The following is an 18,513-nucleotide window of genomic DNA, read 5'->3' as shown; positions in this document are numbered from 1 at the left end:
CCTGGGTTCAAACCTCTCCTCAGCAGATGGTGAAATTTAAATTCAGTAAAAAAAATATGGAATTAAAAGTCTAATGATGACCACAAAACCATTATCACAAAACCCTATCTGGTTCACTAATGTCCTTTAGGTCTAGCAAGCTATTCAGTTCAAGGGCAATTAGGGATAGAAAATAAATGCTGGCCAGCAATATCCACATCCCCTGAATGAATAAAAAGATAAAGAAATGGAAAGGTTTAGGGAGAGAATTCCAGTGTTAGGGGCTTGGATGCTTGATCACTAAATTGGCAATGTACCCAAAGCTGGCTTTATGACACCTAGTATCGCATTTTGGGTCAGTGTTCAATATCTGTTCATACTTCTGTGAACCTCTGAATATTTTTATGCATTAGAGGCAATGTATTAATACAAATTGGTGTTATTTTTCCAAACTCCAACTGAACAATGCATTCACTATTGTAAAAGTGATTGCTTCTCTTCCCCTTTCTGTCTTATACAACCAATATAAGTCAAAACACTACAGAAGATTGCTGAGTTTTTCTTTAAAAAAATGTACTCACTGAACCTGAATCAGCAGAAATTCTTAGAGATCTTTGTCTCAATGTTTGGCCTACTGCCAACAGCAGACAGCCACTTCAATAACACTCCCCACATGACTACAAGATTAAACTGCAAAGGCACATGGCAACCCACCCATCCAAATAGAAATCACTGGCTTGACAGAAAGACCTAAGCATCTCTCACAATAGTCTTCCAAAACCATTGCTGCTTCCTTTCCAGACAAGCCATGATCTGCAGTTCTCTGTAATTCTGTAGCTTTTGTTTTAAAAAAAGATGTAATATCAAAACCAACTCAAAATAGTGAACAAGCACAATAATGTAATGCTAATTGAATGTGATGAATTTAACTTCAGTGAATGTTGACATATGTTTACTTTGCGTTTGGCCGGTGCTGATGAGGTGACATATCTGCGACACTAATTATACCACGTTTTGTTTTATAGTGGTACAGTAGTAGGAAAATGGCCCAAGTACTTAATACCCAGTGGAGCAAAGCAATTACCAGCTTTTCAGGACTAGAATAGAAAAGGATATTGAGCTTCCAATCCTCATTAGGTTCCTCAAGGCCAAGAAATTACTCTTTTCAACTCCATGCTGATTTCAATATCTGAATCTGAATTTAGTAATTTGGCTTTTCTGTTAAGCCAAGGTGCTTTCAACATCAGTAGTTCTTGTTAGACTCTGATGTTGAACCTTAACTCCTCATTGCCCAACAACATTTTGTGATGTGATATTGAACTGTATCCAGAAAGTCTTAACTATGATTCATTAGTTTCCACTGTGATAAGAAGTTGCAGCCAGGATGAATTTGGTTGCGCTTATGAGTTAAAGAAGGGAACAATCGGTCAATATTTTCTTGACTAATGTTGACGTTAAAATGAGGGTTAAAAAATCTGTGCCCTCAAAGGAGGGGCATTCGGAATGAAGTAAATTATCAACTGATAAAAGTTGTAGAAAGTAGCAAACCAGGTTCAGCTGCTCGATTTCCTGGTTGTGGTATCTTTTACATATTGCAAGTTGACCAAATTATTATTGAAATGTTATGGAAAATCTATCAAATGCATTTTAATCAGATTTTCTGTGGGGAAATTCTTTTGTTTGTGTTGTTTGAAATAGACAATTTTGAAAAAAGAAAATTCTAGTCTTATCCAAATGGCAGCCGAAGAAGTGTAGTTTTAGTCTAATTTGACTGTACCAAATGTACAGGGCCATAATTTGCTGTCAATATAACAATGAAACTAATTGGCGCTTCCCTTATTTATGCAGAAAAGCTGCAGCAACTTGAGACAAGGAACAGATATGAGATTAAACGCGGAAATCCAGAAGTTTCTGTCTGAGATGCAATGCACCACTGTTAACTTTGCAAAAATGTCATCTCACTATCTGCCTCAAGTGACATTCATGTGCTTAATAATGTGATAGGTGCTAATTACTGCCAAACAACCTGACACTGAAAATTAACTATTACAAGTGTGGCATCTCATTTCTTCAAATTTTAATTGATATTTTTAAAACGTAAAATTAAATTAAACTTTTCCTTTTTGTCTTTTTTTCTCCCTCTCTTAATCAATCTTTCTTTCCCTTTTTACCTTTACCTTATTTGGCATTCATTTACTATAACTGCTTGATGTAATTGCAGAGTTAACAGTTGCTTGCCCTGTCCACTCAGGTCTCTGATGCCCTGTTCCACTCACTGCAGTGTTATTAGTTCATTCTTTTCAGCACTTTGCACTGCAAAACATCATTATGTTTAGATGGTCAAAGGCAAGTCTAACCATGTGTTATTCTGCAACACTATTTACATCAGATTATTACCTCTGAAACTATTTGATCCTGAGATGTACAACCTGAACAAGACTGGATGTTTTAACAAAGCTGTTGGACATTTGCACTTTTGGCATGCGTGTTAAAAGCTACAAAATAATTTGGATTGTTGTGGTGCCATATCAAGTGTATGGGCAGAAAAATAAATGGGAAAGTTGCTGCTGAGAGCAGAACTTCCAACAGACTCGGAGCTTATTGGGTTGAACTGGAGTTAACCATTTGTTTCAATAATTTTTTACTGCTTGGATACAATATGGCTGCTTTCCAACTATGATATTGATCACTTGCCCTGGAATATCTTTTGATTTTGACACTTTTCCTGTTAGTCTTAACACACCCATTTCTGATTTGGAAGGTTGAGATTTCATGTTGTATTGAAGAACATGAGCGCCTTAACCAGACTGACACTTTAGCTAGTGCTGAGGGAGTGCTTCCCAATCTGAGGGTGCCATGTCTCAGGCGAATCATTAAACAGGAGCCCCATTTGCTCTCACAAATAAAATACTCCATAGCATTGTTTGGGAGAACTTAGTCTCTTTCAGTGCCCTAGCTAACATTTATTCCTCAACCAACACCATTATAAACAGATTATCTGGTCACTTATGAAGGTGCTATACATGGGTTCTTGCTGTGTGCAGTTTGGCTGGAGCGTTCCCCTGCATTACAGAAGTGAATATACTTCAAAAGCCCTTCATTATCTGTACTGCCCTCAGGGACATCGTGATAAGTGAAACTCAGCATATAAATAATGCAGGTTCTTACTGAATCTCAAATATATTTCTTCTGTGCTCTTAGATCTATTTTCATAGAATCCCTACATTTCAAAAGGAGGCCATTTGGCCCATTGATTCTGCACCAACTTGAAGAGCAGCTACCCAAGCACACCCCCCTCCCTATTTGCATAAACTTGTGCATTTATTATGGCCAATCCACCGAGCCTGCGCATCTTTGGACTGTGGGAGGAAACTGGAGCACCTGGAGGAAACCCACACAGACATGGGGAAAACATGCAGACTCCACACAGACAGTCACCCAAGGCCGATATCGAACCTGGATCCTGGCTGTGAGGCAGCAGTGCTAACCACTGTGCCACCTTGCTGCCCTTAAACCTTGTATCCTTCGTATTTTTATGCCTATTAATAAATGAAAATTGGAGTTATTTTTCAGTTAACTCCGGTTTGGGTTTTTATCCCATTATCCTCTTGACTGTTTTTGGTGGGCAGTGTTACTTGCAAACACATTTATTAAGCAATGGCCTCTTTAACGCTTCCCTTTCCAGGTATTTCATCCTTCACAAGCTGCCAAAGCTGAAGTTTCTGGATGCAAGAAAAGTTACAAAAAAAGAATATGAAGAAGCAGCGACCAGGGGTGCCTTCATGAAAGTGGTGAAACCCAAAGATGATCTGGTAAGGCATCAGCTGAAAGAACAGAAATGCAGTGTATCTGTATTGCTGCACATGATAATGAACATATAAAACACACGAGCTGGAAAAAATGCCCTTTATAAAGCTCTTTAACATCACTTATATTTTATTAATCAGTGAGTTTCTAAGTACAAATGGTGTATACTATATATATAAGAAAAATATGTGAGGATGCATTTGGTCTTAATTTAACTGATTTGGTCTTGTGTTTCGCTGTTTGTTTAGCCGGTATAAATTTCAAGCATACTTAACTTAAAGGAAGCAGCTTTTTAGCTCCAGCACCTCCCTTCTATCTAATGCACATTTTCACTTTGTTAATGCCTGTTTACATGTTTTTTCTCTTCTCTGAGCATTGACAATTTGTGCTTTGTGATCACTGATAAAAAAAAACTCCTGTAAAATTGAAAGCCTTAATCACATAAGGGAGGTTTCTTATGACCAGATTTTGACCTCATTTCATTTGCGTAAGCATAGATCAAAGTGGACGGGGCTGTCCGATTCGAGTAGTGTTGCAGGGTGTGACAGCACTTCACATCAAAATGACAGCTCAAGTGCAGGACAATCAAATTGCTCAATTATATCCCAGGCCTGTAATTATTCCTCTCTGTTTTTGCAAAGGCTGCATTTGTCATTCCATTGACATAATTTACCTTATGATCACCTCACTAACATTTTGGTTGCAACCACGGTTGAAGAGGTATGGAGGCAGTGTCCTTCCTTTTTATTTTGAAATTGATGAGGTCTGATATAGCAGCCACAATAACCTCTGCAGGGCATGTATAGACTTTGTGTTTAATTGCCTTCATCATCCCGATTGTCTGCTGACCAAAAGTGCAGGTCACCAATTACTGCAGCTGTGGCCAGATCTGCAGATAATTGGATTTTTGTAGCAGAGTTGATGGCATAATTGGATATTTTTGTTATTTGTTTTCAAGTCTTGTAGTTGTTCCTTCTGTGAGACATTATGGCACTCATAAGGTAGAAAGAATACATATATTAATGTCAATCCTTGCTTTTGTATTTAAAGTTTCAAAATCAAAGCAATTGACAACAATCATAGGTGAAAATCCAATACCTAATCTGTGAACCAGAACTTAAATGTTCTGAAGATAATGTTCATTTTGAATCCAGTTACACTGTGACTCCATGCAAACACAGCAACATAATCATGATTCAGGCTCTAGTCTATTCTAGAACACACAGTAATGAGGGCCCCCTCAGGAAATTCATCTCTGAATGCTTTCTCTTAACATTGTGTGATATATAACTGGTACCAAAGAAGGTGGTGAAAGTATTTAGATGTTAATTGGCCTTTTCAAATTTACTGTCTTTTTTCATGTTGAGACATAGAACAAGAATTTTTTTATGAATATGTTAAATCCTTACGCATAAGTAGGTTTTTTCTCATGTTGCCATTGTTCTTTTGCCATTTACCACAAACTGGTGACTGTTGGTTCCCAACAGTTGCACCAATAAGAATAGTTTTTCTCTGTCCAATCTACTCATGATTTTGGACACTTCAATCAAATCTCCCCTCATCTTTCTCTAAGGAGAACAACTCCATGATCTATCAACATTTCTGTTTTGCCATTTCATTGTTTTGGAAAGACATCAAGATCCCATATAATTGACATATCTTTGGTAGCTCTGAGATTTTGCCCAATATAAGAAAGTCATCCATGATAGTGGCTCAATCCCTTTCATTGTCCTGATGCCAGATTCTCTGAGACACCAATATTGCCTCAATGACTAGTGTAATTTTCATGAAATGTACTGGACGTTGAGTAACTTCTCCAAGCTCATGGCATTGTATTAACAAGGAACTGGCTATCTATTGTTGGATTTCTCTGATCTCCATTTAGTGTTGTGCTTTTTTTCTATATTTATTCATTCATTGAAATTTATTGTTCTATCAACAATATTTCAATGAAAATTTAAGCAGATTCTTAGAATCATAGAACCCTACAGTGCAGAAAGAGGCCCTTTGGCCCATCGAGTCTGCACCGAACACAATCTCACCCAGGCCCTACCCCCATATCCCTACACATTTTACCCGCTAATCCCTCTAACCTAAGCATCCCAGGACACTAAGGGGCAATTTTAGCATGGCCAATCAACCTAACCCGCACATCTTTGGACTGTGGGAGGAAACCGGAGCACCCGGAGGAAACCCACGCAGACACGAGGAGAACATGCAAACTCCACACAGACAGTGACCCGAGCCAGGAATTGAACCCAGGTTCCTGGAGCTGTGAAGCAACAGTGCTAACCACTGTGCTACCGTGCACCCATATAGGGAAGTAAAGCCATTCTTCAGCAGTGTCAAAATATTTGGTTATAAAGAAAGAAAGATTTGCACTACTATGGCACTTCTTGTGACTATTGGAGTTCTTGAAGTATTTTATAGTCAAGTAAGTATTTTTTTAAAATTAATTCTTGCTTGTGGGCAGCACTGTTTAGTCCAGCATTTATTGTCCATCCGTAATTGGCCTTGAGAAGGTGGTGGTGAGCTACCTTCTTGAACCGCTGCAGTTCATGTGGTGTAACTACACCCACAGTGTTGTCAGGAAAGGAGTTCCAGCATTTTGACCCAGTGATAGTGAAGGAAGTCACAATGATGTGTGGCTTGGAGAGAAACTTGCAGGTGATGGTACTCCATGTCTTTCTAGGTTGTGGAGGTTGTGAATTTAGATGGTGCTGTCAAAAGAATCTTGGTGAATTGCTGCTTTTGAAGTGTAGACACTGTTGCAATATAGGAATGTAATGTCACCTTCACAAGTAGATGTAATACATTATTCTAAAGGTCTAAATTGGACATAATTTACTTTAATTTAAAATATTATTAATATATTAAGGATCTAAGTATGCAACAATATCCTTTATGGAAAACAATCTATATAAAATACACAGATTAGAAAAACAAAATCAATGCAAAGTAAAATTAAGGCAGATGAGAGCTTAGAAAGTTATGGAATAAATGAAATTCTAGATGACCTTCTTTGAATGGCAGAATTCATTACATTGTACTCGTTGCAGGGCTAATACAATTAGTCAGGACTATACTCATATTATTGACTATTTATCTCATGGAATGTATGGAAAAATAATTTGAAACGATATATCCTTAATAGCCAAATTAGTTTATTATGGTACTAATCAGTTCAACCTTTTTAAAACTTGTGTGATGTATGTGGATGGTATTATAAATATTTTGGTATCATATTTCGTATGAATCTGCAGGTAGACTTACATACTACGATTTTTAATTGGAATCATAGTTGCTGTTTCTAGTAGTTCTTTGTTTTGAAAGATTGTGGAAACACTGAACACAGTGAAAAAAAGGATAGATATGAACTAATCAACTATGATCACTGCAGCCAGAAATGGAAAGTTGGCTCCCCCTTTACTGAGTGATTTTAGATTGGTGACAATACTTTTCTGTCAGTTTGGCAATGGAGGGTTACTGTTGTAAACTTGCCTTTTAAAGTTCAGTGAGTAGCTGAAGCATTCAGACTAGGAAAGTCTCAAGTTTGATCTCTTGTCTTTGCTTTACCAACTGATCAGGCGTTGATTAGCTTAGTTGGTGGGATGGCTCGTTAGTGATACAGAGCGATGCCGACAGTGCAGGTTCAATTCCCGTATCGGTTGAGGTTATTCATGAAGGCCCACCTTCTTCAACCTTGTCCCTCACTTGAGGTGTGGTAATCCTAAGGTTAAACCACCACCAACCTATGGTCATCTAGGACTATGTCAACTTTACCTTTCACTGATTGATCACAGCTTGTTTAGTAGTTAAGGATATCATAATTATCTTCACTGTTCCTGGTTAGGGAATATATTGACCTGGACCTGATTCCTGTCTTTTTATAAGTGTGCATCTGGATCTTGAGTGAAGATAGTTTCAACCTCAGCTTGACCCCTGTTTTCAGATGTTCAATCACCATTTATTGCCAAAAGCCACTTAAGTAAGACACAACAGGACAGCCAATCCTTGGGTAACTGTAGGATAAACACAAAATACTGCAGATGCTGGAGTCTGAAACAAAAACAGAAAAATGCTGGAAAATCTCAGTAGGTCTAACAGCATCTGTCTGACAGCTCTGACGAAGGTTCATCCAGACTCGAAATGTTGGCTCTACTTTCTCTCCACAGATGTTGTCAGATCTGCTGAGATTTCCCTGTATTTTCTGTTTTTGCTTAGGGAATTGTAGCTCTGTAAAAAGTTAAATCCTTAAAGAAGGAATTATAATGGGAAGGGAATGAATTTAGAAAGAAAACCCTCAACCTTTAGGAACAACACATGGCAAAAAAAAATTTACCAGTATCCTTTCAAAAATTGGAACCAATTGATCAATCTTTTACGAAAGCAAAATGCTATAAATGCTGGAAATTTGAAACATCATCAAAAGGCCAATGAACAAAAAGGAACAAAGAAAAGTACAGCACAGGAACAGGCCCTTCAACCCTCCAAACCTGTACCGATCATGATGCCCTAACTTTAAAAAAAGCCTTCTGCCCTTACCTGGTTCGTATCCCTCTATTTCCTCCCTATTCATGCACTCATCAAAATGTCTTTTCAATGTTGATGATGTGCTTGCTTCCACCACCTCTTCTATCAGCACATTCCAGACGCTCACCACTCTCTGTGAAAAACTTCTCCCACACATCTCCCTTAAACTTTTCCTTTCTCAACTTGAACCTTTGCCTTTTTGTAATTAACACTTCTGCACTGGGAAAAAGCATCTGATGATCCACCCTGTCTATGCCTCTCATAATTTTGTAGACCTCTATCAGGTCTCCCCTCCGCCTCGGTCTTTCCAGTGAAAACAATCCTAGTTTGGGCAACCCCTTCTCATAGCCAACACCCTCGAGACCAGACAACACCCTGGTGAACCGTCTTTGCACTCTCTCCGAAGCTTTCAAGCCCTTCTGATAGTGTGGTGACCAGAACTGCCACACAATACTCCAAATGCGGCCTAACCAAGGTTTTAGATAGCTGCAACGTGATTTCCCAAGTCCTGTACTCAATGTCCGAGCTGATGAAGGCAAGCATGCCATGTGCCCTGTTAATTACCTTGGCTACCTCCACCTGTGTTGTCACTTTTAGGGAACTGTGGACCTGCACGCCCAGATCCTCTGTATGCTAATGACCTGAGACATCGGGCAGAATCTTATCATCTTAATCCCTATCTGAATGACAGGTTTGTTTTTGGGTCTGAAATCTGACCCTTTGAATTGTGTGCCTGGCTTTGCTTTTTATCAGAGGAACCAAATATCATCCTGCCATCAACCAATTCAGGAAGATGGGAAGGCGTGATGCATTCATTTGATCAAAGAAAGCATTTCTGATTAAAAGGAACATGGCATTGATCAGAAAAACTCATCAGCATTTTGATTTTTGAGGCTCCAATCAGAGGAATAGCAAAGACTCTCACGAAGATTGCCACCAGTCACTGATTTAGCTTGAGAGTCTTTTGTGGAATCTAAGGGATTCCAAGGACAGGAAGAAGAGATAACCTTTCTAAACAAACAGGCATGAATGGATGTACCAGAGGATGTTAACATCAGAACAATGCTCTCATTAATGTGGCCTCAGTGCAGCCAGGCGACCTAGGACCCAGGAATGCATGGCAGGGGAGTGGCATAATACTTCGTGGGTACCAAGCCTCTATCCTGCACTCTCCTACACATCAGACCTCAAGTCAACACATGTTCCAGCTTCACTTATTTTTCCCCTCATTCAAGCACTTCCTACCCTATCAGTGCAGCCAGTACTCAGTTTTTTGCTCTCTACTATAGATACCTTTCAATCGTTATCTACAAATGTCTTTCCTGACTTTTCATACAAACCATTGTGACAACTCAGAACACCTCCATTTTTCCCCTTGCAGAAGAGAGTGCGCCAATGTGATGAGAGGCAGTCATCTGGGAGTGGGCTGTCGGCCCACTGATAGAAACATTGTCAACCATTAGCAATGCCTGCCCACCCACTCCACTGGGCAGCAGGCTGTGTTCTGGAAAACTCTAGATGTCAGCAACAACCTGCCATGTGAATCAGAGTTTCCTGACACCTTGGTGTTTAGACCTGTCGAGAGCTGAAGCACAGTGGTTTGTGTGAAATGTCAGGAAAGACATTTGTAAATAATGATTGAAAGGTATCTATAGTAGAGAGCAATACGCTGAGTATTGGCTGCACAGATGGGCTAAGAAGTGCTTGAATGAGGGGAAAAATAAGTGAAGCTGGAATGTCTGTTGACCTGAGGTATGATGTGTGGGAGAATGCAAGGAAAGTGCTGAATAGAGGCTCAGTGCCCATGAAGTATTATGCCGCTCTGCTGCCATGGGTCTTAGATCATCTGACTGCACTGTGGCCACATTAATGAGCGCATAGCTCTAATGTTGACATCCTTTGGTACATCCATTCATGCCAGTGTGTTTGGAAAGGTTATCTCTGCTTCCTGTCCTTGGGAGAGCTCAGCTCACTGTAACTCCTTAGACTCCACAGCAGGTTCTCGAGCTGAGTCAGAGACTGGTGGCAATCTTTGTGGGACTCTTTGCTATTCCTCAAAAATGGTGTGACTTCTGCTCTTGAGGGTGGTGAGTGTCTGGAACCAGCTGCCAGAAGTACTCGTCTGGCTAGATACAATTCTGTCTGTTAAAAAACATTTAGACAGTTACATGAGTAAGATGGGTATAGAGAGATATGAGACAAACACGAACAAATGGGACTAGCTTAGTGGTTAAAGAAAAGGTGGCATGGACAAGTTGGGCTGTAAACCTCTGACTCTATGACCCTCAGTAGATGTGGAACTTGGCGCTGCCCTAATAAAGGATGACATCAGGGATGTACAGCTCAAGGCGAATGAATTGCAAGAGGGGTGAAGACGCTGGCAATCATTGTTCAACAGTGAAAGCAGCCTCTTGAGTGATGTGTTTTGAACAGCAGTCTCTTTCTTGATGACCATGGCTGGAGCTTTTTGGTGCAACTGATCAAAGTCTTCACAGCTTGTCACTTTCACTGGAGTAGCTCTTTCCTCTGTGCACTCCCCTAAAGAAACTGTGAAGTACAGAACTTGGTAAAAACAGCTCATAATTGACTTCATAACAGCTCAAACCACTTCTTACCCAACAGATTGAAGGGGGTTCCCTGTTTTCCTTCAAATTCACCCCAGGGAAGCAGAAACAGGGCGAGATCACTTTAAAATCCTAACCTGAAATCAATTTCTGGTACTTGTCCAGCATCAAGATGGCAAAATTCTGTCCGAGAACTCTGCCTCTACTGTTTCTCTTTCTACAGGTGTTGTTTGTTTTCAGCCTTTACTCTTATTGCCAGATTAATAAAAACAAACTTGGTATCAGGAAATTTGTTAATGTCAGGAACAGAAAACTTGTTTAGGTAAATTTCTTAACTCTGAAGGAAAATTGAATGTTGCTCTGCATAAAAAATGAATAATTATGCCAGAAATAAATAACAATATTAGCGTTCAAGCAAGACATCCAAATAGTGACATTTTCTGAATTTAGTTTGTCATTTTTTCTGGGCTCTTATTTGAAGAAAAGCATTTGATGACAATCATTCTGAATATTTATAATTGTCATTGTTATTTGTCATTAGTGATCGAAAACAGAATATCAACAGGATACAACACTAAAAAGAATTGTAGAATTTTTGTCAGATTTGTTCATAGCCAAAGTGATCATTGTTAATTACTGCTATTGGTAATTACAATGGGAAAAATAATTGCAAATACATTTTCATATCTAGCCCAGGAGGTGTCTTCAATATGATGTGCTTTTATATTCTGTTTAGCCAATTCATGAAGGAAGCAAGGTTAGTCTTGAAGGAAACAGAAATAGTTTTATGTGATTTATGTATTGTTGGATGTTAGAAATAAGGTACGGATTTCAAGTGAGTTTATTGTAGTATTTTTGTGGAAGAAAGGTAAAACTCTAGTTAGATTCATGCTGACCAAAGATGTTTGCATGTATGGGTGTTTTTTGGTTTCATTTTAAAATGTGTCTCTGTTGTGTTCGGAGTTTATGCGCAACTTACAAGAGTTTGGGGAAAGAATGAGTTGTTGCTCATTCTCATTCTCAACCAAGGGCCATTTTTAGGAGAACAAAACTTGGGTGGAATTTTCCCTGCCTCCCACTGCATGTTTGACAGAAGTGGAGGTAGCCCGCCAATGGTCAGCAGCTGAATCTTCTGGTCTCACCGCAGTCCATGGGGTTTCCCGTTTCCTGCACCTCCACCCCCGGGAGAGGTGGTGGCAAGAGTTTGCCATCAGTGAGACGAGGACCTGCTGGTGGGAACAACTGAAAAATTCCAGCCCTTGTATTTTTAGTCTAACTAAATCTATTAGCAGAAGGAACTTAGCAGCCAGAGAGAAAACAGTGCTTTCAGGTTGACCAGAAACAGAACAATGGACAAGAACATAAGTTGCAGAAACTCAAAGACAGTTTTTTTAGAAACCGTGGAATGAAAAGAGAAATTCCTGGAAGTTTAAGGTTAAAGGAATAAGCGAACTGGCTTGAAACAGAGTACTCTTCATTGATGTTAAGGGCCCTATAGTGCAGAAAGAGGCAATTTGGTCCATCAGGTCTGGACAGAACATCTTACCCAGGTCCTATCACCCATTGTAACCCCATAAATGCCACCTCGCTAATCCCCCTAACCTATACATCTTGGGAGCAATTTATCTTCAAGGGACAATTTAGTATGGCCAAACCACTGAACTTGCACATTTTTGGACAGTGGGAGGAAATCAGAGCACCTGGAGGAAACCTGCACAGACACGAGGATAATGTTCCATGCAAACAGTCCCCCAAGGCTGGAATTGAACCCGGGTCCTGGCACTATGAGGCAGCAGTGCTAACCATTGTGCTACTGTACTGCCTTGAGAGAGATACCTGAGATTTTGTGTGAAAGCTTGATTGCACATGACTATCCAAGACAAAGCATCCTGAAAAGAGAGTTGGAAATACTGGAAGTGGATCTTTGCTGGAAAGAGCTGAGAGAAGGCATTTTTTGAAAGAAAATTCTAAGGCATGTCTTTCCAAGAGTCGAAGCACTCATGTAGAGCCAGAGTCCAGTGAGATTTGTTGGCTCACAGGGTAATAATCATCTGATGGGGTTTGAGGATAAATCCATAGAAATTCGATCGGGTAGCATCTGCCACTTGGTTTCAGAGTGCCGTGTTGCCAGGCCAGAGTTAGCCTGTTGGGTTACAAGACCTGTGTGTTTACTGAGAATACTATAGCATAAAATATATTTTGTACCCTGGGCTATCCTTAAAACCTATGTATATTTGTGAAGTTTAGCAAGAGTGATTTTTTTTGTTAAAAGCTAATTGGCAGTCCTGTGACTTTGTTAGATCCAGAGAATCCTTGCAGTGCAGAAGGAGGCCATTCAGCTCATTGAGTCTGCACAGACTCTCTCAAACAGTATTCTTTTAACAAAGACTAGCAATATTATAACCCCAATATGATGTGGGATTTATTGTGAGCAAGAAACTATTGATAAACTTTCAAGTTAATGATTACTTCAATATTAGCAAAGATGGCAGTACTTGCTAGATGTTTGTACAGAAATATAACATCATTTTGCTTTTACCTATGGGATCATCTCATTTTTATGCATACATGCAACGCGTAACATAGATCTGTTCAAAAGCAACATTTACAGAAAAAATCTGATCATCCTTAAAAGTACTGCTCTTTCCCGTTATTACTGCTTGCAAAGACATGAAAAATACAAGTCTATGACCTGTAAATTTTATTACCTTCACATGAATAGCATTTGATTACAGCAAAAAATGTTGTAAAACTTTTTGAACATAATATTCTAGTGTCCATGTATAGATCAACAACTGAGGTTGATTCCAGACAAAACAGATTGCTGTCTTTATATGAATGAAAATTTATGAGCTATCAAAAAATAGGGCCTGCTTTCCTACTGCCAGCAGATGATACATTGCCAGCATTGTACAAACCACATTTGATGTTTGTTGCATGCTTATTTAACTGGCTTCACTAGCTGTGCCAGTGGGTATCAGCTTTCTTGGATTTCAAGAAGTTAAAGGTGATTTCTTCCCCTGATTAGCAGGGAAACATATGTGCATGTGCTAAAAGAAACAGGTTGAATTGCAGTGCGTTCTTAACTGCTTACACTGCCTTGGCACACACATGAAGAGTGATAATTTGGCAATTGACAGCACAAATCTTGGGCCTTAAGCCATGCAGAGGGGAAATTGGGAAGGAGATTATTGGAACGATTTTACTCATGGTCGAAAGCAGGCTTGTTTGTGCCTACAGTGTAGCAGCAGCATAAATCTCTTATGCAGATATAGAAACAGAGAAACATAGAAGATAGGAGCAGGAGGAGGCCATTTGGCCCTTCGAGCCTGCTCCACTATTCATCAAAATGACGGCTAATTATCCAACTCAGTAGCCTAATCCTACTTTCTCCCTGTAACTTTTGATCCCATTCGCCCCAAGTACTATATCTAGTCGCCTCTTGAATACATTCAATGTTTTGGCATCAACTACGTAATGTGGTAATGAATTCCACAGGTTCACCACTCTTTGGGTGAAGAAATGTCTTGTCACCTCCATCCTAAATGGTCTACCCTGAACCCTCAGACTGTGACCCTGGGAACTACTTTTTCCAGTCCTCTGCTGAAATCATCACTCACGTTAGGGTTTTATTGTAAAAGTGTGAGTGTTTTTGTTATCTCACTTAAGTGGTCATTCTTTTCATGTGAGCACTGAGCCAAACCTAGGGGCATTCCAGGCAGGCACGCATTCTTTATCGCCTGATGTCTAGACACCAATAGTAATCAGGTGCAACATGACTCCATGTTGGCTTTCCTCCCATGGCCTGGGATGATGCTCTGATCACTTTGTTTGCCACTTGATTAACAAACTAACCGGAAAATAACTCATTCAATTAGCTGTACAATGTTAAAGTAAATCTTTTATGTACAATGCTATGGTAAATCCATAATAAAATCTGGAGTCCATCTGGTTCTTCTGAATTCAGACTGCCTACATATTCTAATTAATAGTATTTGCAGCTTCACAAGATATTTGTTATTTCGTGCAATGCACAAAAGCAAAGTTACGTGCCCTGAGAAATCAAAATCAGCTAATGAAAGCCTGTAAAATCACCCATATCAAATTCTATCTATTCTCACTGCGCTGACTAATTTATTATTAACTCATATATTCAAATTTTATATTTAAATTGAAAGCTAACAATATTTCAAAGTATTGTTTAATTTATATTTGGAATATCTGCAATGAAGAAACTGAAAATATAAACATAGAAAATAGGAATGAGATCATTCAACCTTTCAAGCCTGTACCATCATTCAATATGATCATAGCTGATCCTAGATCTCAATACCATGCTCTCCCTATACCACTTGACATCTTTAGAACCTAGAAATCTGTCCATTTTTAAAAGTATATTCAGTGATGCAGCCTGCACAGTCTTCTGTGGTAGAGAATTCCACAGGTTTATCATCCTCTGAGTGAAGACCTAAATGGCCAACCCTGTATCCTGAGTGTGACTCCTTGTTCTCGATCCACAATGTGGAGATGCCGGCGTTGGACTGGGGTAAGCACAGAAAGAAGCTTCACAACATCATATTAAAGTTCAAACCTGTTGGACTTTAACCTGATGTTGTGGGACTTCTTTCTATGCTCAACACCACATGATGTGGAGATGCCAGCGTTGGACTGGGGTAAAACAGAGAAATCCTACAACACCAGCTTAAAGTCCAACAAGTTTATTTGTGGCAAAAGCTGCAAGCTTTCGGAACAGGCTGTCCCTTCGTCAGGTGGCTGGGGTTTCTCGACAACACAGCCAGAGGAAGCATCATCCCTGCTTCTATTCCAGTCTGTCCAGAGTCATCAGAATTTTAAATATCTTCCAGGCTGAGTCTTCTCTGCTAACAGTTCTTCAGCTTGTTCAAGAGTTACTTTAAATTCCTTTTTTCTTCTCTTTCTAACTTCCCATTGGAACAAAATTTGTCCTATGGGATTCTTACAATACATGGAAGTTTTTCAACTATATTTCCTTTTCTTTGCAAAGCTTGCATCATCTTGAGCTTTACTGTAATTCAACAGTCTCCTTGGGTTTCTTCTGCTATGCTTCCATTCTGCTGTTTAAGACAGTCTTCATTTTTTCATGTTGCTGAATGGTTATATGCATTCTTTTTACATTTGATCTTGAAAAACAATCAACTGTTTATTTTCTTGTTGACCTCTCAAAAGCACAGTGATCCGGAGTGGTAAAATGTGGATTCTTTCTTTGCAATTCCCCAGATGGTAAATTCCCAGTTTGAATTCTGCCAGTCAGCCAATCTACAAGATTAAACAGTGAATATAATTCCTTTAATGTGCAAGAAGACAATGGAAATATTTTAGAATATTACACTAGTGACCACATTTCAAATATGCACCCTTGACTGTGTAGCAGTTCAAAGCACTTGGCAATAAAAAGTGCTACATAAATGCAAGTTTTTTTCTTAGTTGTAGACAAAGATGAAGGAAGTATTAATAAAGACCTTTCTCAAATGTTCTGATTCTTTATTGCAAGTTTATTCTTTTGGAGAAAAGGCCCTGTTTTAAAATGATTATGTTCCTATATATGAGTTTTAAAGCTGCCCTAAAAGGCATGAACCTGGAAAATAGATAATCAGCAAGCATGCCTATTCCTAATTTCTATTCATTGATTCTCATTGGAAGTATATATATGGTGCGTTGAGTGGAGAATGGAAATCATAGCTTTCCTCAATCTGAATGTTTCAGTACTCAGAAAACATACCCACCACTTTGCATATTATATCAAACTTGGAAGGAAAAGGTGAACAACTTGAAAGGAAGTGCATGAATGTAGGGACCTGGATGTTCATGTGCATAAGTCATTGAAGGTAGCAGGAGAGCAGTTAATAAAGTGTATAGTATCCTAGAATTTATTAATGGGAGCATAGCTTATAAGATCAAGGAAGTTATCTTGAACATGCTTACGACACTCGTTTGGCCTCAGATGGACAACTGCATCCAGTTCTGGGCACTGCCTTTAGGAAAGACATGAAGGCCTCGGAGAGCGCAGAAAAGATTCACAAGAGTGATTCCAGGCGAGAGAAACTTCAGTTCTGAAAAGAGATTTGAGAAACAAAGGCTAAGAGGAGATTTGTTAGAGATGTTCAAAATCATTAGGGGCCTCGACAGATAGAAATAAACTATCCTAACCTGAAAGGATCAAGAACGAAAGGACATAGATTTAAAATAATTGCCATCAGAAACAAAAGACGTATGAGAAAAACTTTATCACACAGCAAGTGTTGAATGTCTAGAATGCACTACCTCAGAGGTTGTTTTCATTCTTTAATGGGATGTGGGCTGGCAAAATGTTGCCCATCCTTATTCACCCTTGAACTGAGTGGTTTGTTAGGACTATTTCGGAGGGTAGTTAAGAGTCAACCACATTGCTACGGGTCTGAAGTCACATATAGTCCAGGCCAGGCAGGGATGGCAGGTTTTCTTCCCCAAAGGACAATAGATCTTACGACAGTCGATGATAGTTTCATGGTCACCATCACTGATGATAGCTTTCAATTACAGATTTATTAATTGAATTTAAATTCCACCAACTGTCATGGCAGAATCTGAGACAGTGTCTCCAGAGCATTAACCTAGGCCTCTTTGTTATTAGTCCACTGATATTACTGTCATGGCACCACCTCTCCATATGTGAGGAGGCAGGTTCAATCAAAGTATTCAGAATACTTACCTGAAAAAGAAGAATGTGCAGGACTATGGGGAGAAGGTGAGTGAATTGCTATTTTGGAGAGCTTGTGCAAACACAATGGGCTGAATGGCCTCCTGCATTATAATAATTCTGTGATTTTGTGATTTTCTATGTTTTGCATCAGTCAAAAGTTAATTTTTTGGGGCCCAATTTTGTTCAATAAACATGCATATATGCAATGAATATTTCATATTGCAATGGCATCTGGTCACCAGTGACATCTTTGTATCTGTGAATGGTGTACATTATCCCTTGTTATTCTTAACTTTTAGCACAGTTGGCAACATCCTCCTCCTCCAGTGATTCTCCTCCATTGTCAAGCTGAGTAATATTTTTCCTGCACAGTTCCAATTTTACCTATTCTGTCATAGTCAGAGATTTTTATTTGATCTCTGCTCCTTCTCTGACAGAAAATAGTGTCATTACTTTTGCGTTCAAAAGCACTCAGCACACTCAAAAACAATCAGCATTCATTTGACATCAAAAGATGTAGGATACAATCTTCCCAAACAAATTCTAAGGGGGTGATCATAACAAAAAAAATTCTAAGTGCTGAACGAACATGAAAGCAAGAGAGAATTGTGCCCACTTTTTGGGCAAGCTCTCAGACGCCATCATAAGGCAATTGGACAAAAGAAAGAGCCCAAACGTGATTCTCACTAGCAGGGTGAATGGGCGGAGCTTATTCACATCAGGAAACTAGCTGCTGAGTCCTAGGGCCAACGTAATGCAGGCGCCCCGATCTCCTAGTGCACTGTGTATACACTGGAAGATCTCCGATCACTCCTCTACCCCACCCCTCCCCTGATTGCCATCCTGGCCGATCCTCACTGCCTACCTGATTGGTTGATCCCCACCTCTCCCGATCGCCGTCCCAGATGATCG

The 18,513-nt window shown here is 39.4% G+C and overlaps 1 protein-coding gene across 1 annotated transcript in view; it reads left to right on the top strand.

The window, feature by feature from the left end:
• lrmda (leucine rich melanocyte differentiation associated) overlaps positions 1 to 18,513 on the top strand; it is a 1,032,656-nt gene that overhangs the window by 698,044 nt on the left and 316,099 nt on the right. Inside the window, exon 5 of the mRNA XM_080215717.1 lies at positions 3,665 to 3,791. Coding sequence (XP_080071843.1) covers positions 3,665 to 3,791 — 127 coding nt within the window. The remainder of the gene's footprint in view (positions 1 to 3,664; positions 3,792 to 18,513) is intronic.

The sequence above is a fragment of the Carcharhinus amblyrhynchos genome, chromosome 31 (genome assembly GCF_965287045.1).
Source record: "Carcharhinus amblyrhynchos chromosome 31, sCarAmb.v2.hapA, whole genome shotgun sequence".
NCBI classification, from domain to species: domain Eukaryota; kingdom Metazoa; phylum Chordata; class Chondrichthyes; order Carcharhiniformes; family Carcharhinidae; genus Carcharhinus; species Carcharhinus amblyrhynchos.
Note: the sequence above shows the minus strand (reverse complement) of the source record. Positions and strands in the feature narration are given on the sequence as shown.